The following is an 18,936-nucleotide window of genomic DNA, read 5'->3' as shown; positions in this document are numbered from 1 at the left end:
ACCAACTAAGTATGTTGTTATGATAAAGCATGAGGGGAACCTTGGTGGATTCCATGGCAGGCAAGGGTCACCTATGCAGGGGACAAACATGCCAGGCATATAGACTTAAGTGAGAAGTTTTATTAGAAAGGGGAGAGAAAGGGAATGAAAAAGAGGTAAAGAGACACAGAGACAGAGAGAGGACAGAAGAGAAGAGGAACAGCAGGAAACAGAGAGTGGAAAGAGATCGTAAGTAGGTTTTGCACCTGCGTGCAGATTAGTAGTCATGGAATCCTGGGCTGACCAGGGGGCTGCCTGAGTGCATCCTGTTAGGTGACAGGGGCAGGCAGCATAATGCCTAAATCCTTACATTATTTGCAAATGCCTATATATTTATTGTTACCTGCAAGTGTTTTATGATATTATCTACCTACGTAATTATCCCTGTAAACATGCCTAACTAAATTCCCTTTAATGATTAAAGGACTCAGAGGCTACTCTCAAATTGTTCACAGAGACAGGGATGACAACCTTGCTGCTTAACCTGCATAAAGCTGTAAAAAAAAAAAAAATGCAGAGTGGAGCTAGACCACTTAAAGCACAAGCCTAGTTTCTAGTGCATGGGTGAATAAAGGTGTCTCCTACTCTCTGAGTGAATGACTGGCTTCTTATTGGATGAAATACAATACTGCAATTGCTTTTTAGTTCTGAATTAAAAAATTGCTTTTTAGCTCTTTAGTTCTGCAATTGCTTTATTCCCCCAAGCAGTAGCTCCTGGATATGGTCTCTCTCTTGTCTTGGAACGTAGAGGTAACCTTATTTCTGCAATGCCCACAAGGCAGAGAGATGACAGGCCGTAATTGTCATAGGTTAGGAAAACACATTGAAGGTAAGAGTGTCTGTGATTCATCTGAAAAATCCTTATATACGGCTATAATAGCATACTCTCCAAGAGCAAAAGCTCGGAATCCTTGTAAGTAAGCTTGTTTCCCCGGAAGATAACCTTTTGTCCAAGGGCCAAATATTTGAAAACACCACGCACTCAACTAGCACACCTCACCAAGGCTAACTTGTGAAAGCAACCACCCCAGGCTTCACTTTGATCTTCCTTTGTCTACACCCTTGCTTCAGCTCCTCTGGCTCAGACATACAATTACTATTATTATTGCTTGATAATAACTGTAATTAATGCCTAACATGGAAAAGACAGGGAGAAAATAATTCAAATATAGGGCTGAAGACACTGCAATAGAAAAAAAAACAAACAACAACAACAACAAAAACAACCCAAAACTGAACACCCTGAACAGGATCACTCCACCATCTCCATCTGTCGCCTCAGGAACTGAAGATCTTGCCTGGTAGGGGGTTGGGGACTCTAGGGCGAGAAATTCGGAAACCGAGATGCAAAGTCCTCCCAGGTTCCTAGAGGAGACCCGGAAGCATGGCGCGGTCCCGGAAGGTGAGGTGCTGACTTACTTCCGGTCTTTGTGACTCATTGTGTCTGTGTCGAGGCGTTGGGAGGGCCTAGGTTGGTGTGCGGTGCCCTTCGGCCGGGTTGAGCCCGGGAGTCAGCCGTGCTTGGTTGCTCGGTGTCCCCAGGCCACTCCGGAGACTCACGGTGAGTCTCATGGCGGACTCTCGCGAGGACGGGCGGGCCGCGAGGGTGGGCCCTGTGACCACCCGGGGGGCTTGGAAAGGAGCCCTGCCGGATTCCGGGGGTGCTGGAATCCCTGGGGCCAGTGGGGAACCCTATCGTGTCATCATCTTCGTATGACGTTTCTGAGGACGAGATCACGAGTGGACGTGATCTCTGTGTCTGGATTCTTCTCCCCCTCCCTCCGTCGCCATTTGCTGTTATTGCAGGGAAAAAGTGTTTTGTGTGGTTTTCGTTCTATTGCTGCCCTTCTCTCCCCCGTCCCGGGTCCTTGAGAATAGTGAGGTAGATGGACGATGCGGAAGACCTTGAGCTCTGCATACGTTTTGAGGTTCCGCCGACGTTTGCAGATCACCTGCTTTTCTGTCTCTCCACCTCCCAACGCTGAGCGAAAGTGCTGGAAGCCTGTTCGTGGTTAAAGGCCTAATAGAGATTAACAGCCGGCTCTCAGCTTTGTAAGCTGCTTCAAAAGCCCTTGCTGGTTTAAGCTTTTTAAATGTGCTGTCTAGAAAATAGTTTTTAGTTCACCTTCGGTGATTGGAGTGGGTGAGATGTGAAGGGTATACGGGAATCACATTCGGGCAGTAGGAAATGGACTAGATTAATGACCTTGAATGAGACATTGGCCAACTGTCAGTTTTATTCCTAAAATTAACTACCTCTGCTCAAAATGGCTCTTCCAAATTTGAAATGAGTGAAGTTGGTCAGACGTAACTGAAAAACTCAAATCGTTTAACTTGACACTCGCTATCCTTTCCCTCCCTTCCCTACACACACACACACTCACACTCACACACACACACACACACACACACACACACACACACTCACTCACTTTGGTTATAGAGGGTGTCTGTTCTATGGCCTGGGACCAAAGAAAGCATTTATTGTACAGGGCAGTGCTAGGCGGATTGGAGGCAGTCAATAAATACTTGTTGAATTGTGAAGATTCATTGTAACCACGTCAACAAGTGAAGTTACTAGAAAAGCCAGCCAAATGTGGGGAAATAGCATTATTACAAAGGATCTTTAATGAAGATTTATCCAGATGCTTTCTTCAGGTTTGTGTACCCTGTGAATTACTACACAAGATCCTTACTCATTTTATTCAGCCCCCCCCCTTTATTGTTATTTTTTGAGATGGGGTTTCTCTGTAGCTTTGGAGCCTGTCCTGGAACTCTCTCTATAGACCAGGCTGGCCTCAAACTCATAGAGATCGTCTGTCTCTGCCTCCCAAGTGCTGACATTAAAGACATACACCACCATTGCCTGGCCAGTTTCACCTTTTAGATGCCTGCTAGTAAATACTGTTATCTTTTGTTAATTAATTACTTACTTAATCTCTATTCATAAATTCTTCAAATGGCTTATACTATATTTAAATACAACAAGGCCAGTGTACTAAATCTTGCTTTTCCTTAAGTACCCTTTAAAAAAAAAAAAAATAGGGTCTCTCTAGCCCTGGCTGACCTTGGAATTCCAGCCACTGCCTCTGGAGTGCAGGAGTTACAGGTATTTGGCACCACACTAGGCTACCAGCTATCTTTTAAGACTGCCTTTTTTTATATTAAGAAAATGGAGGATCATTTATTTAAACTTATGTGACTGTGCCATAGAAAGAAATACTGGACTTTGAGAAAACAACCTTTGAAATAAACCAAGCTTCGAGCACTGAGTCTTGGCAGAAAGTCATTTGTTTTTCTTTTTTTCCCCTTTGGTTCAGTCTGGTTACTAGGCTGTGATCTTTTCTGAAGGAGATTATATGTCAGAATATTTCTCGGAGGAACCCCAAAGGTGGTTTTTTTGCCCCCCCCCCCCCCATTGCTAATAAGAACACTGGAAAGCGGAGAGGTTAAATAGCTCACTCAATGGATGTGTGGCTTCTTATTTGCAGGGGATATAATTCATTTGTTCCAGCCCGTACTTCCTTCACTGTTACAGGATTTCTTCCACTGATAATCTTTTAGGCGAGCTGTGCAATTACGTCTCTTGGACTTAGTTTTTCTAAATGTTTTTTTTTGTTTTTCTGACCAGTTCTGCAGTAGCTCTCTCTGTCTAGCCTCGCATTCACTTTGTAGGCAAGGGTGACCCTCCACTGTAGCCCGCCCTGCCTCCACCTCTGAAGTACTGGGAATACAGGCATGCTCCACTACACCTGGCTTGGTCCCGTTTTGTCTTGCTGGGCTGAGGTTGAACTAGGGCCTGTGTGCCAGGCAAGCTCTCTGCAGTGGCACCAGATCGCCTTAAGTTCATTTTTAAAAAGCAAAACTTTCCTCAGAGTTTCATAAGTCAATCTGTCTAATTTGGAGCAACATGGATGGAAAGTGAACACGCAAAAAAGTAGCAACATAGTAAATTCAATCAGGTTTCGGTTGACTCAACCCAGGGCTGTTCCCCTACATCCCTCCTTTTTTGTATTCTGTACTTGTTTTGTTGATGTTTTATGTTTTTTGTATCATATTTTGGCTTTTTAAGATGCCTCATGTAGCCCAGGCTGTCAGTGAGCTTCCTGTCTTCCTGCCTCTACTTCCCAAAGTGCTGGACTACATTTGTGCTTCCACGCCTGGCTCATGTTTCCATTTGAGACAGGGTCTCACAAAGTTGTCAAGGCTGGCCTTGAACTCAGTTTGTAATACAAACATAGCTTGAACTTTTGATCCCCCTGTCGTGCATTTTTCTTAGAAGAGTGTTTGGGCAGGTGTTTTAGATCAAAGGTAGAAAGCACTTAGCATGCATCAGTCCTGCATTTGATCCCCAGCACTGCAAAAATAATAATGATATTAATATGTGGGGCTGGGGAGATGGCCCAGTTGGTAGTATGTTTGCTGCACAAATATGGGGCTCTGAGGTTAGATCCCCAGCACCCACGTAAAAAGCCAAGTGAAAGACCTGCCAGCTAGCCTAGCTGACTCAGCAAGCCCTGGGTTCAGGGTGAGAGACCTTGCCTCAGTAAGGTGGAGAGCAATTGAGGAAAACATCCACTGTCCACCTCTGGCCTCTACACACAGGCATACCACACGCATGCTGGAGAAAGAAAAACATAAATTTAAAAAAAGCACTTGTCCCTAGATGTGACAGGTTTAGTTTCAGGTCCTGGTCTAGTATTTACTTGCTCTGAGAGTTTAGGTAAATAATTCACTGTCTGTAAACTGCAGTTTTCAGATTACAAAGCAAGACGGTAATTGTAGCTGCCTCTTAAGACTGTTGGTATGTGGTCCAGCAAAGTGCTCAGTGTGTTATTTAGCACCTGCAAGTGTTGGCAGTTTCTCTCACTCCTTTATAATGTTCTTGAGCATCAATGATGGACAAGTGGCACTTTAGCTTAGGTTTGCAAGGTAAGTGGGATTTGGAAAGGTAGAGAGCCGCGCAGAGCATGATGGAGGTGCTGGTTTTAGAGTCATTCTGCTCAGTGGAGAAGCGTTTATGAAGTGGGAAGGTTGATGGGAGTTGACACTTGAAGGGAAAGTGGAAACAAATTGGAGCCCACTAACTGGGTCTGTAAAGTTTTAGGAAAAATAACCAGAGTAAAGTATCAAGTAAATTATTGGTGGATAGGAAGAAAATAGAAATGGAGAACCAAAGAGGCCAGGCTTGAACTTAGAGTAAACAGTAAATAAGAAGACTTACTTCACTCAGGGAGTTGTATATGCATCATGTAGACTGCTTGCCTAGCATGCATGAAGTCCTGGGTTCCATCCCCAGCACTGCAGAAAACAAGGGCTCATACCCCTAATCCCAACAGTGAGGAGTCAGAGGCAGCAAGATCACAAGGTAAAGGTCATCCTCAACGACATAGGGAGGTGGAGGCCAGCCAGAACTACATTATATGAGCCTGTCTCAAAAAATAATTCACTCAGCTGGGCAGTGACAGTGCATCTATTTAATACCAGCTGAAACAGGTAGATCTCTGTGAGTTCAAGGCCAGCCTGGTTACAGAGTGAGTTCCAGGACAGCCAGAGCTGTTAAACAGAGAAACCCTGTCTCACAAAGCCAAAGTAACAATAATAATAGAAATAACAATTCCTTCTGCTTCTGGAAGAGTCAGTGCATTAGAGGAGGGAGGAGTCAAAGAAGGTTAGATTAATTCAAGGTCCAGAGGGTGAGATACCAGTGGGCCACCTCCCAGGGCTACTCACTGTTCAAGAAGAGGTGAGGGGAACTGAAATAACAGGGATGGTTCTCCCCATGCATACAGCTCAGCTCCTCCTCTCCTTGTTTAAGCTAGACTCACCAGAAGGTAATGTGCATTTTGAAGAGTGAGTAAAACATTGGCTGACAGAGTTAATAAATGGAGTGGGTATTGGCCACAGGAGTGATGCCATTGATCACAGTCCATGCGTGGGTCTGTGTAACTACAACTAAGGGGGTGTAGTACTAACAGGAAGAGGCAGCAAGGCTGGAATAGAGGAGTAGAATGTGTCCTAAAGTGGGAAAGCTGAAATGGTTTGTATCAGAGACTCGTGGAGTGTAATCAAGGAGAACAGAAGTGTCCTCTAACAATGCTACACTCACTGACCTTTGTGTGTTGTGTGTACTGGGATGGAAAGAAATGATCAGTGAACTGAAACAACTGAAAACAAAACAGCATGTGGAGAACAGCCACCGAGAGCTAGTGTGATGGCTCAGCGAGTAAAGGAGCTTGCCGCCTACCTAGCCTGGTAGACCTGAGTTCAATCCCCCAGACCCACGTGGTAGAAGGAGACTCTCGAAAGTTGCCTTCTGACCTCCCATAGCTCGATGTGCATGTTTGAGTACACACAAATATCTGCATGTGGTGACAGTTGAATAGCATGGGCCCCTAGCAGTGGGATCACACAGGAGGATTGTAGTCGTCATGTTCAGCAAGTCTGTTCGTTTTTCCGTGGTTTTTTCAAAATTAACCCAACCAGTATTTGTTGAATACTACAAACATGGTGGTAGGGATTGCAAATCACATAATTGCCCCTACTTTTAGTAGTAGAAGAAACAAATACAATAGCAGTACCCTAACCAAGTGTAAGGTCCCTTTTTGCACATTTAGTCATGTTTGGGGAGGTCAGAGGGTGGCTTGCTGGAATTGTTTGCCTCCTTCCGTCCCATGGATACTAGGGAAAGAACCTGTATCCTCAGGCTTGGCAATTAGAGCTTAACCACAGAACCATCTCCCCAGTCCCTCCTGTGTACGATTTGAAGTGTCATGAAGCATTTAGGTTCCCAAAAATCTGACCAGTTCTTGCAGACTAACCAGAAAGTTGAGGCTTCTTATTACTAATGACTTCAATACCAACCTGGGGAGATAGCTGGCTCATCGGGTAAATAAATGTACTTGCCACCAGGCCTGATGACCTGAGCAATCCCTAAGACAGGCAAGACAAATTTCCATTGAAATTCTTCATTTGGAAAATTTTTAAAGAGTTAGAAAATAGTCCCAAGCTTGTTTCTCAAAGGTTTCTTTATTTGTGAGTGCCCTTACTCATGTGTATGCCAGGTAGGTAGATTTTCATCTGTGCTGTGGGTCTGGTGCTCTTCTCTTCAGGCCTCCTTGGACACCTGAACATACGCGGTGCACATAAACTCACACAGGCACACATACACACACACAAATAATTGTTTTCAAAAAGGTTGTACGAATTAAAGATGAGTTCCAGAGGCAGGTGGTGGTGGTAGTGGTGATGCATACCATTAATCCCAGCAATGAAGAGGCAGAGGCAGGCAGATCTCTGGGAATTCAAGGCCATGGTCTACAAACTGAGTTCCAGTCTGCCAAAAAAAAAAAAAAAAAAAAAAAAGATGATTTCCAAGGTCACTGATTCCAGGTTTTCTTTTCCCTTTTTTTTTTTTTTTTTTTTTTTCTGGCAGTTAGCATTTCATAACAATAGTAATACTTCATTTTATAATCATTATTTCCAGACATTTTTCTTCTTCTTTTGTTGGTACCATGCATTTAGCCCTTCCTCGATTGTACTGGATAAGCACTCTGATACTAAGATATATCCACAGCCCTACTCACACATTTTAAAAGCCGCCTGTTTCCTGGCCATTGGTGCTTCTTATTTTGGTGTAGGTCAGCATTGGGTTTTGTCTCTTGCATGACAGAGCTCTTGCTCTCAGCAGAGCTTCAGCTGTGCCGTTCTTTTGTTTTTACATCATGAGCCCTCTGATTACAGTCTCCCTATGTCTTTAAAGTTGCCAGTCTCTCTTATGAACAGGAGATTAGGTGGCTAGATAGTGTAGTTAGCTATTTTGCATAATATAGCTCAGATAAGCAAGGGAACATCACAGAATCCAAAACTGAGCAAGCAAATTGAGAGGAGAGGTTCTTCCCTTGGGATGTAAGGTACCTAATGTGGAATGTGACCAAGTGACCTCTTTGTAGATTAAAATATGACTTAATTTTGCTCACTTTTTTGTAGCGGGGGTGGGGGGGTTGGTTTTGGTTTTCAGAGCTGGGGTTTCTCTGTGTCTCCCTGACTGTCCTGGGGCTTGATCTGTAGACTAGGCTGACATTGAACTCAAGAGATCCACCTGCCTCTGCCTCTGCCTCCTGAATGCTGGGCTTAAAGGTGTGTACCAGGCTGGTCTGGAACTGTTCTAAGGTTGAATTCCTGATTCTCTGCCTCTCAAGTTCTCAGATTATAGTCTTCTACACTTGCCTATTCCTACAAGCCCTGTCTATGCCCCTCCCCCTCTCCTCCTCTATCACTTTCTCCTTCCTTTCTCTTTCTCTTAGAGGAGTCTCAGGTGTCCCACGCTGACTCCTAATGTGCCACATAGCTGAGGATGACCTTGAACTCCTGATGGTCCTAGATGCTAGGATTACAAGTGTGTGCACCATACCTGGTTTATGGAAAGCTGTAGAGGACCCTTGGCCTCATGTGTGCATGCTGGGCAAGGTCTTTGCAGACTATGCCAGATCCCCAGCCCTCACTTTTAAAATAGATGCTCTGACACTTGCTTTGTGTATTTGATATGGCAACTGCAGCCTTAGACCCACTGCGGCACTCATAAAGTAATAAAAGTAGCTAGATGGTGCATTAGCAAGTCTTGTCTTCAATTTTGGCTTCAGTGTTAGGAACACGTCTGCCCATGAGAATATTAAGCATTCTAAACCTCACTTATATTGTCTGTATACAGAAAATAATATTTTTTTTTTTTTTTTTTGCCTGCTAGGCTTGAGTGGTGGTGAGGTAGATGGTACTTACATGTGCTATGCTTAACCTAGCCCTTGGCACTCACTGGACTAAACATTGTAAATGTCCCCATTTTGTGATTTGCTCTCTCCCTGGAAGGACATTGCTCTGACTAAAGGCAAACACCCTGAGGATAGAGGCCACCCGTAGAAGGCTTCTATTTGCAAACCTTGATATTAGAAGTAATACCAAGGCCAATGCAGCTCTATGGTGGTTTTATTCCTTTATGTTTAGAAGCATTCTTAGTGTCTTGATGTGTAGCCTTATATGAAGTAGCACAGGTCACTCTGTATATGCACACATATGAGCATTCTCATATATGTGTGGGTACATATGGGAGCCAGAAGACAGTCATGGGGGCGTTATTTCTCAGGTACTGTTCATCTCACTTTCTTTTCATTGGTTTTGTTTGTTTGTTTGTTGTTATTTGTTTTATTTTTGTTGTTATTTTCAAGACAGGGCTTCTTTGTTTAGTTTTGACTGTCCTAGAACTAGCTCTGTAGACCAGGCTAGCCTCGAACTCACAGAGATCTTCCTGCCTCTGCCACCCTAGTGTTGGGGTTAAAGGCGAGTGCCACTACTCTGTTTTTGAGGCACCCACTAGCCTGGAGCTCATCGAGAATGCTAGACTTTTGAGCTGAGCAGCCACTTTTCTCTGTTTCCAGGTCACTTTAAAACATGTCTCACCATTTCTTTTTCCTTTAGGAAGTAGTGCAGAAAGCAATAGGAAACAGTTGCTAGGACGGAAATTCCAGCCTGACCTGTTGGACCCCACCACTTCCCTGAGCCTGAATGATGACTGCCGAGTCAAGGGAAGCCACCGGTCTGTCACCACAGGCTGCACAGGAGAAGGATGGCATAGTCATCGTGAAGGTGGAAGAGGAAGATGAGGAAGGCCACATGTGGGGGCAGGACTCCAGTGTGCAGGAGACACCACCGCCCGACCCAGAGGTGTTCCGCCAGCGCTTCAGGCGCTTCTGTTACCAGAACACTTTTGGGCCTCGAGAAGCTCTGAATCGACTAAAGGAACTTTGTCATCAGTGGCTTCGACCCGAAGTCAACACCAAGGAACAGATCTTAGAGCTGTTGGTGCTGGAGCAGTTCCTGTCCATCCTGCCCAAAGAGCTGCAAGTCTGGCTTCAGGAGTACCGGCCTGACAGTGGAGAGGAGGCCGTGACTCTTCTAGAAGACTTGGAACTTGATCTGTCAGGACAGCAGGTAAAAAGAGGGCACCTGTTGTGTATAAGAAGGGTATGGGCTTAGGAGCTGGCTTAGAGCGGAGTGTTGGGAGTGTTTGGGCAGTTGTTCTTGCTCTTCTGGGCTCTTTCAAAGAATTCTGGGGAATCAGCAGTATAGCTCAGTTCTAGAACATGTGTGGTACTCTGGGTTCAGTGGCTGACCACGGTGGTGGTGGGGGGGGGTGGCTGCATCCATTTACTTTAATATTTCTAATTCCTGTTTTAAAAGTAATTTACTAGGCCAGGCATAGTGCTTCGTGCATACAACCCTAGTTCTTGAGATGCTGAAGCAGGAGTAGGAGTAGGCGTTCAGGCCAGAAGTTTTATCCAGAAACTGTTTTCCTCCCCCAGGTCCCAGGTCAAGTTCATGGGCCTGAGATGCTTGCCAGGGGGATGGTGCCTCTGGATCCAGTTCAGGAGTCCTCAAGCTTTGACCGTCATGAAGCTACCCACTCTCACTTCAAGCATTCATCTCGGAAACCTCGCCCTTTGCCATCCCGAGGTAAGAAGCTGGGTTCGCTCATAGAAGAAAAGGAAATATTCAGGTTAGAGGCGTGGCACAGTTGGTAGAGTGCTTGTCCCTCGTACATGAGGGCACTCGGTTCCATCCCCAACATTGCATGAAACGAGGCATGGTGGCACGCTCCTTTAATCATAGCCTTCCGGAGACAGAAGCTGGTGGGTCTCTTGAGTTCAAGGACTGCTTGGTAAATATAGTGAGTTCCAGGCCAGCCATGACCTCAAATTGAGACCCCCGACTCAAAAGCAAAACAAAAGAACAGGCATGATACACACTTGTAACACTCGGGACAGTAGGTTCAGAATTTCAGGGTCATCCTTAACTGCACAGCAAGTTTAAGGTAAGCCCTGGTCAGCGAGGGGACCAGACTTTGCCCACACCCCCTCTAGACAAAAAAGGATGGGGAGGCTGGGTGGTGGTGGCGTGCACCTTTAATCCCAGCAGAGGCAAGCAGATCTCTGAGTTCAAGGCCAGCAATTCCAGGAATGCCAAGACTGTTATGCAATAAAACTCTGTCTTGGGGAAGAAAAAAAAGGATGGGGAAAAAGGGCAAATAAATGATCTAAGATGGAAGTGCCTCTCTCCATGTTACCAGGTAACCTCATAGAGAAGCATGCTTGCTTGGTTATTATGCCTTTTTATGACAGCATAGCTCACAGACTCATCTTAGGCTGAAATGTTGTTTATTAAGGAGGTAAGTGGACTATGTACCATGTCCTTGGTGAGCATTACATCACCTGTTGAACTGTGTGCATTCCAGATGTCCAGCAGAGTTCTGAGTGGAGAGTGTTAGAACAAATGGTATATTATTTCCAGACTTAATGGTTTGAGACATGATCTTATGTAGCCTAAGGCTGACTTCTAACTCCTAGTCCTCCTGCTTCAGTCTCCTAAGTACTGGGATTATAGGTATATACCACCAGGCCTGGCTTCCAGCCTGGGTGTTTCTTAAATAATCTTGTAGGGATTGTAAATCATTCTAACAGGCTTCTTTTTTTTGGGGGGGAGGTGTTTGTTTTGTTTTTTCTAGACAGTTTCTCTGTGCAGTCCTGACTACTAAAGATACATTTATTTAAATATATAAAATGTTTTTTAACATTCTTTAAACTTTTCAAAGGGAAGAGAAGAATAGGAATAAGAACAGTTTTCTTTTTGGCTGAGGAAACGAGAACAATGCTAGTTTAGGATTTCTATAAAAGTCTATTACATTTGGTTGGTTTCTCGGTCCACCTTACAGAAATAGACTTTTTTTTTTTTTTTTTTTTTTTTTTTTTAAATAAAGCAGGTGCATAGAATATCAGAACAATTGCCAAAGGTGTAATTATTGGAGGCTAGAGAGGTAGCTCAGCAGTTAAGAGATCTTGCTCCTGCTTCAGGGGATCTGATCCCTTTTTCTGGCCTTCAGGAGCACCTGAGCACTGGAAGGAACACACACACACACCCACACACACCTTTTTTTTCTCTTTCTTCTTTAGTTATTATGTATACAATATTCTGCTGGTATATATCCCTGCAGACCAGAAGAGGGCACCAGATCTCATTACAGATGGTTGTGAGCCACCATGTGATTGCTGGGAACTGAACTCGGGACCTCTGGAAGAGCAGCCAGTGCTCTTAATTTTTCCAGCCCCACATCTTTTTTTCTTTAAGTTTGTTACAGAATTACAGAAGAGTTAAAGTCTGTTCCTCACCAGTGTCTTTGTGAGGTTGTTGAGAGGGGGACTGTTAGAGGGTAGAGCCTAAGGAAGCATTTTTTTCTCCCAGGCGTCCTGGAAGACAGCCAGCAGCCTTGTGCAGCTGTAAATGTTTAACTCCACCTGTGTCAATTCCCTTTGGGACTCTAGAGTACTCCACAAGCAGGTTATAGCGGTGTCACTGGGTGTCAGCTGGGGAGGACACCCAAGCTCCAAGCACCAGATTGTTGCTTCAGGTAGTTAGGGAAGCAGTTTTAGAGACTGCAACTAGAGTTACTAAATTGTTCTTGAATGAATTAAGACAAGGCTTTGTTCTCAGTTTCCTCTCTGTCTTGTCTATCTTCCAGTGTCCTAACTCTGAGAAGGCCTAAGTGTTAGGGTCTTGTTCTTTTGTGTTTTTCACCTCACAGGTGGAAACTGCTAGAAGGTGTAGTGATTCAGTGGGCTCTGTGTGTGATCCTTTGTAGCTGGTACCATCCTCTGTCTACCAGCAACATTTCCAAATCTAATGAGTCTTGACAAAGGGTGGGGAAGTGAGAAATTTTAATGTAACAGTTGAGTTTTTTTTTTTTTATTCTTGTTACTCATTGCATACAGTCTATGCTGTTACAGTTGTCTTTTGTTATGTGTGTTGATCCATTCCTTCCTGCATTTGCATGTCTCGTCAACACTTGAACAGAGTGTATGTTTTATCAAAAAGCTATCATGGCCAAATAAGATGGGGAAAGGGTCAGAATGACAGAAATGTACTTAGAAGTATGAAGGTCCCTTCTTCCTCTTTCATGCCCAGTGTACCTGTGATCTTGAAGATGTCTTGTCTACAAGTACAGGCAGAAAGAGGAGTCTAGTACCTGGTGCTGCTTTTGTGCTGGAGAAAGTAAGAGCTACTAACAAAAGCTGAGACTAGGGACCTGGGTTTTGGACAGGATCTACCTTTCTAAACTGAGTGATGTTACATGGTCATTGCCCTCTTCAGGGCTTCATTTTCTCCTTTTAAAGCTTGGACCTGGTGATTTTAAGAACCCTTTTATGAGCTCTGTGTGTTTCCGATTTAAGAGTAGAGGTCTCTGGGAAGCTGAAGTTTTGCTTCATATCAGTGATATCCTGGGCTATCTTTTTAGTAACTAAACATCAGATAGTGAATATGCTGGTATAGGAAGGAGAATGCCAGGGCTCTTCACAGAGAGGCTCAGAGAAGAGCTGTTTTACTCACAGCCCCTTTCTCCTCCTCAGCTCTCCCTGCCACCCACGTTCCTGCCCCTCATCATGAGGGGAATCCCAGAAACCAAGTGATGGCATCTGCACTATTGACCGCAGATTCCCAGGTGAGCCATGGGCCCCTCTTCCCTCCTGAGACCCTGTATCTGCCCTTTTCTGGAGCATCTCTTATTAGCCTCTACCAGGTCCCTTGCTCTTGGTACCCACAGAAAAACCGTACTCCCCTCAGTGTTAGTGTCCTCCCACCATAACCCTTCAGTCCACCAGGGTCTGGCCATGTGTTCTCTTCTAATGTCCCAAAGTCCTGCCTTCAGCTCTGTCCCTTACCTCAAGTTTGCTGAGTGTGGGGATCTCCTGTTATTTCAGGCAATGGTGAAGATCGAGGACATGGCCGTGTCCCTCATCCTGGAGGAATGGGGATGTCAGAACCTGGCTCGGAGGAATCTCAATAGGGACAGCAGGCAGGAGAATTTGGGGAATGTGTTTTCCCAGGGTAAGATTGATGCAGAATTCCTGTCTGCTAAGATTGTTTTACTTCTGTGTTGGTTAGCAAGGAATAACATTTGTGTTCATTGAGTTCCAAAAATGTGGTACTCTAACACCCTAGTGCCTTGAGGTTTGTTACCTCTAGGTCATTCTGGTCTTTGAAACCAGCAAACTTTTGTGCTGAATCTCTCAGTTCCCTGGGAGGGTTCTTTCTGCTCTGGTGCTTCTGCTAGCCTCTGTCTTAATAGAAGTAGCCAGGCAAACTGACCGCCAGTTCAGTTCCAGCCCATTTTTACCATGTTCCCAAATTTACCAAGACATCCATCCTGCCTGGATGTCTGTCTCTTTCTACTGTGTAGAAATTACTTGGTCTTCATGTTGCCATCCTCTAGCCAGGTTCTCAGGTCCAAACCCAATGTTGATCTTCTGTGAAGAACTCTTTGGGGCTAAGAATGCAAGAAGAGTGGAGTAATTCAAGGGGCATCAGACAGATAAAATGACCCATCCAGCTGACAACTGTTGTGTGAGCCTCTTAAGCCCTAAGACACAGTGCCACCAGAAGGCCACAGGAAATTTCATAGCAAGAACTACACCTTGGGTAGGCAGAGGAAGGATGAGCAAAGTGGGTGTGGAGAAAAGGTTTTACTGGAGAAGCTCAGGTTTGGTTTGAAAACTTCTGTAAAGGGGAGGATGGTTTTTAGGTATTTGTTCTTTATTCTGAATAGAAATTAAGAACTGGTCTTTGTTTATAAGCTATCACTGCTAGAACCTTTGAAGGAAAAACAAAAGGAACACTCTTGAGAGCTGTCCAGCTAGTCAAGGACCTTTGTTTGGGATTCAAAAGAGGTAAACCAGCTTTCTCTTCTCAGCAGTTAGCACAGTAATTATGGTGATTTCATCAATAAGTCAAAGATTAAGTATTGCCATTTCTAGTCACAGCATTCAGGAGCCTGCTGGGATGGTGCAGATCCTCTTGGAGTCTTCACTTAAAAGTAAAATGAGGGGCCAGTGGGGGCGGTTCAACAGGAAAAGGAAACTTGATGCCAAACCTAACAACCTGAGTTCAGACCCAAAACCCACATGTGGAAAGGAGGAAACTGAATCTCACAGGTTGTATTCTGACCTCCACATATACATGGTTCTCTCTGTCTCTGTCTCTCTCTCTCACACACACAAACACACACACACTAAATAAGTAAATAAAAATTTTAAGAGGTGCTAAGGGGCACAAGAGATGACTGAGCAGTGAAGAGCACTGGCTGCTCTTCCAGAGGACCCATGCTCAATTCCCAACACCCACATGATCACTCACAGCCTTCTCTTACTCCAGATAGAAGCGATCCAAGCCCTCTTCTAACCTCTGCCAGCAAAACACCCATACACACACACACACACACACACACACACACACACACACCTTGTTGTTGTTTTTAAACAGTGATACATGGAATATAGTAGAATACAATAAAAATTAAACTTCAGAATTTTAGTATACTGGCTGTTATATATAATACAGAGATTAACTCTGCACTGTAAAATTTGTTTTCTGGTTCTTCTGATTACAGTCTCATAAATTGATTCTTTCCTGTAAGTTTCGGCTATCAGTTGGTGAAGAATTAAGCTATTTTGGTAATGAATCCCCAGATAGCTCCTTCATCCCTTCTCTGTTACAAGAACTCAGGAAGCTTCTGTGATATTCTTCCTGGTGGAGAAAAACTGCTTGCTGTGTCAAGGGGCTCCATAATTTACTGGGTTCAGGGCTCCTTCTTACCTGCTAACTATCTCCTTGTTGATAAAGTATGACAGAATTGGGGAGTGTCTGTGTTGGCTTCTCTACTAACATCACTAAACCAATTCCTCAGAATTACTTGCCTCTTTTTGTAAGACTTAACAAATATTTCTTACAATTATATTTTATTTTGGAGACAAGTTCTCATTGTTTAGTCCTGGCTGGCCTGGAACTCACAGGAATCTGCCTGCCTCTTCTCTGGTGCTGGGATTAAGCTCACAATGTGACTTATTTTTCTTACTTACAGAGTCTCTATGTAGCCCTGGGTGTCCTTAGAACTCCATATAGAAAAGACTGGCCTTAAAATCCCAGAGATCTGCTTGCCTTTGCCTTCAGAGTGTTGTGATTATAGGCATGTACCACCATAGCCGACTGTGACTTGATAAATGTTTTCTTTCAAATTAGTTATCAGGTGACCATACAATAGAGCAACCCCTGAAGCTTCTCAATTTCTTGTCCTTTCTTTCCTTAACTTTCTCTGCTCAATCCTCACCATGCCACACTTGTTTACTCACATCCTTTACATCCTTTTCACTCTGGTTTTTTTGTTTGTTTGTTTGTTTGTTTGTTTGTTTTCCTCTCTTTGAGATAGATCTTGCTATGTAGCCCAAACTTGTCTGTCACTAGTAATTCTTCTGCCTCAACCTATTGAATGTTGGGTGTGCACCACTATGCCTGGCCTAATACTATGCTTTTCCAGCATCCTATTGTTGGTAAATTTTTCCCTTTTTCTACTTTTATCTATAATGCTATGAAGTTATTTCCCCAGGTATATAGACGTTTCTTAGAAAATAATATCTGTATTCAGAAGAAAATGGTGCTATTCATATTTTCTATTTATTGGTCAGGTTCTGAGAACAGAAATGGGAAAGAGTCAACCTCAAAGGCTGAAGTCAAAGAAGATTCCACCTCACATGGGGAAACAGCAGGAAGAGTCCAGAAAGATTTTGGAGAGAAACGTGAACAACAGGGCAGAGTAGTTGAAAGGACTACTCTTTTTCTTCAGAGGAACCCTGAAGAAAAAACTGGCAAAGAGAAGAAAGAGCCTGGGCCACCCACAGCCAAGGAAAAAAAGCCCACTGCAGGAGAAAGAGGCCCAAGGGAGAAGGGCAAAGGTCTGGGAAGAAGCTTCAGCCTGAGTGCAAACTTTAATAACACCTCCGAAGAGCTTCCATCGGGAGCAAAGACTCATAGGTGTGATGAGTGTGGGAAATGCTTCACAAGAAGCTCCAGCCTTATCCGCCATAAAATCATCCACACTGGAGAGAAGCCCTATGAATGTAATGAGTGTGGGAAAGCCTTTAGTCTCAATTCAAACCTTGTCCTACATCAGCGAATCCACACAGGAGAGAAACCTCATGAATGTAATGAGTGTGGGAAAGCCTTCAGTCATAGCTCAAATCTCATCCTGCACCAGCGCATCCACTCTGGAGAGAAACCCTACGAATGTAATGAGTGTGGCAAAGCCTTCAGCCAGAGCTCAGACCTCACGAAGCACCAGAGAATCCACACAGGGGAGAAGCCCTATGAATGTAGTGAATGTGGAAAAGCTTTCAACCGAAACTCATACCTTATTTTGCACCGGAGAATTCACACTCGAGAAAAACCCTACAAGTGCACTAAATGTGGCAAGGCCTTTACCCGGAGCTCAACCCTCACCCTGCACCATAGAATCCATGCCAGAGAGAGAGCCTCAGAATATAGTCCAGCCTCTCTGGATGCCTTTGGAGCATTCCTGAAAACTTGTGTGTAAAGCAATAGTGTGTCACCAAACCATTTCCCCTCTTTTGTTTCTAAAATTATGTCAGACTTATGTGCCCATCAAGGGAAAAGTAATTAACACCATCAAATTGTTTGAGAAGTCACATGTAAGGAGCCTTAAGAGTTACATCGACAGTGTTCTGCCCTTGGGGGGGTCTGTAGGCATGTAATTCTTAAAGTCCTTACAAGGGAAAGCTGGTCATGTGGATATTCTTTAGGCTATTTCCACTCGAGATAAAAGCACACACAGTGAAATGCCAAGCTTTCCAGTAGTGGATGTACGAATCAAGACTGGCTCTGTGAATACTAAACTGAAGTTAAGAAGCCACTTATTGCCAACAAGTCCTGCTCAGACAACCTATATTTCTCAATGAAGAGAGATGGTTAATACAAAAACTACATTGGGACATGCTGCTCAAGCAAGTTATATATCCAGATCTGATATATATCTGATCACTGGTAGCCTGCCAAAGCTATAGAAATCTAGGACTGCTGATCAGAATCAAACCAAAGATTTCTATCTCTCTGAAAGAGGGTATATGCACCAGTTTGTAGTTCTAAGGACTGTAACGGATGTGGATGGCTATGCCATCATTAGCAAGGTCAGTCTTACTGAAACAGCAACAATTCAAGATGCTTCTCTCCCTCTTCAATGTCCCTAAAGCACTGTAGCACTCCTAAATGCACTCTCCACAAGTTAGCACTTGATTATATACCATCTTTTAATCCTCCATCGTTCAGTGTATGGAAGCTTTTATCAACCCCACCCCACCCCCCCAAAAAAAAAGATGCTTTAGTTGTCAAGAAGTACAGTTATGTTCCTGACAGCACAGCATTGGATGTAGTACTAAACACACACAAGGCACTCTTTATGACAGACTTCCAACAGGACTATCATATTTGTGATAGAGCCTGTGAATCCTGAGTACCTGAAATTCGGTACCTTCAGAGCTATGCTCTAACTTATTCTAGGGTCAATGTTATTTTTGTCCTAAATATAAGCAAAAAAAACTTGCTTAGCTGCCTGCAAAAAGACTCTGTAAACATGGATCAACAAGTAAATGCCACAGAATATCAAAAAGTGACTTCTTGTCATCCACTTACAGAAGAAAAGTATGAACACTAATATAACGTTTTTTGTTTGTGTGTGTGACATCATTCCACGCAAAGCCAGAATTCTTTTCGGTCGGCTGCTTGAATGGTTGTCTTTTGAGCACTTGCTGAGTTATTCAAAATTTAGCTAATCCTCTTATGGGTTTTTGTTGTTACTGCTCTTTTATTGGTTTTTGTTTTTAAGTCTTAGAAAAAGGGAGTTAAAGAGAGCATTTTTTCCACATTTGACCAGAAACTTGCAGAAGCATCTGTCGTCATTAGCTGGCGGTAGCTGAAGGTGTCCTTTCACTCTTAGAAGTTCATCACCACACT

At 43.9% G+C, this 18,936-nt stretch overlaps 1 protein-coding gene across 2 annotated transcripts; it reads left to right on the top strand.

Annotated features, from left to right (window-relative positions):
* Nucleotides 1-1,447: 1,447 nt before the first annotated feature.
* On the top strand, nt 1,448-18,287 carry Zkscan1 (zinc finger with KRAB and SCAN domains 1). Of its 2 annotated transcripts, XM_051205367.1 has the most exons (6): nt 1,448-1,600; nt 9,511-10,023; nt 10,395-10,545; nt 13,491-13,582; nt 13,842-13,968; nt 16,599-18,287. In XM_051205367.1, the coding sequence occupies exons 2-6, from the start codon at nt 9,598-9,600 to the stop codon at nt 17,501-17,503; spliced, it is 1,701 nt and encodes a 566-aa protein (XP_051061324.1). In that variant the 5' UTR covers nt 1,448-1,600; nt 9,511-9,597; the 3' UTR covers nt 17,504-18,287. The 2 variants fall into 2 exon arrangements, with proteins under 2 accessions (XP_051061324.1, XP_051061326.1); XM_051205369.1 differs by lacking the exons at nt 13,491-13,582; nt 13,842-13,968.
* The last annotated feature ends 649 nt before the right edge of the window (nt 18,288-18,936 follow it).

Source organism: Phodopus roborovskii, unplaced genomic scaffold (assembly GCF_943737965.1).
Source record: "Phodopus roborovskii unplaced genomic scaffold, PHOROB, whole genome shotgun sequence".
Taxonomy (NCBI): Eukaryota; Metazoa; Chordata; class Mammalia; order Rodentia; family Cricetidae; genus Phodopus; species Phodopus roborovskii.
The sequence above is the reverse complement of the archived record's forward strand: the minus strand, read 5'-3'. Positions and strand labels throughout refer to the sequence as shown.

Coding starts and splice junctions, on each gene's coding strand:
- Zkscan1 (XM_051205367.1), top strand. CDS start 9,598: ATGATGACTGCCGAGTCAAGGGAAGCCACCGGTCTGTCACCACAGGCT. Junction 10,024..10,394: donor TTGATCTGTCAGGACAGCAG/GTAAAAAGAGGG, acceptor TTCCTCCCCCAG/GTCCCAGGTCAAGTTCATGG. Junction 10,546..13,490: donor TCGCCCTTTGCCATCCCGAG/GTAAGAAGCTGG, acceptor TCTCCTCCTCAG/CTCTCCCTGCCACCCACGTT.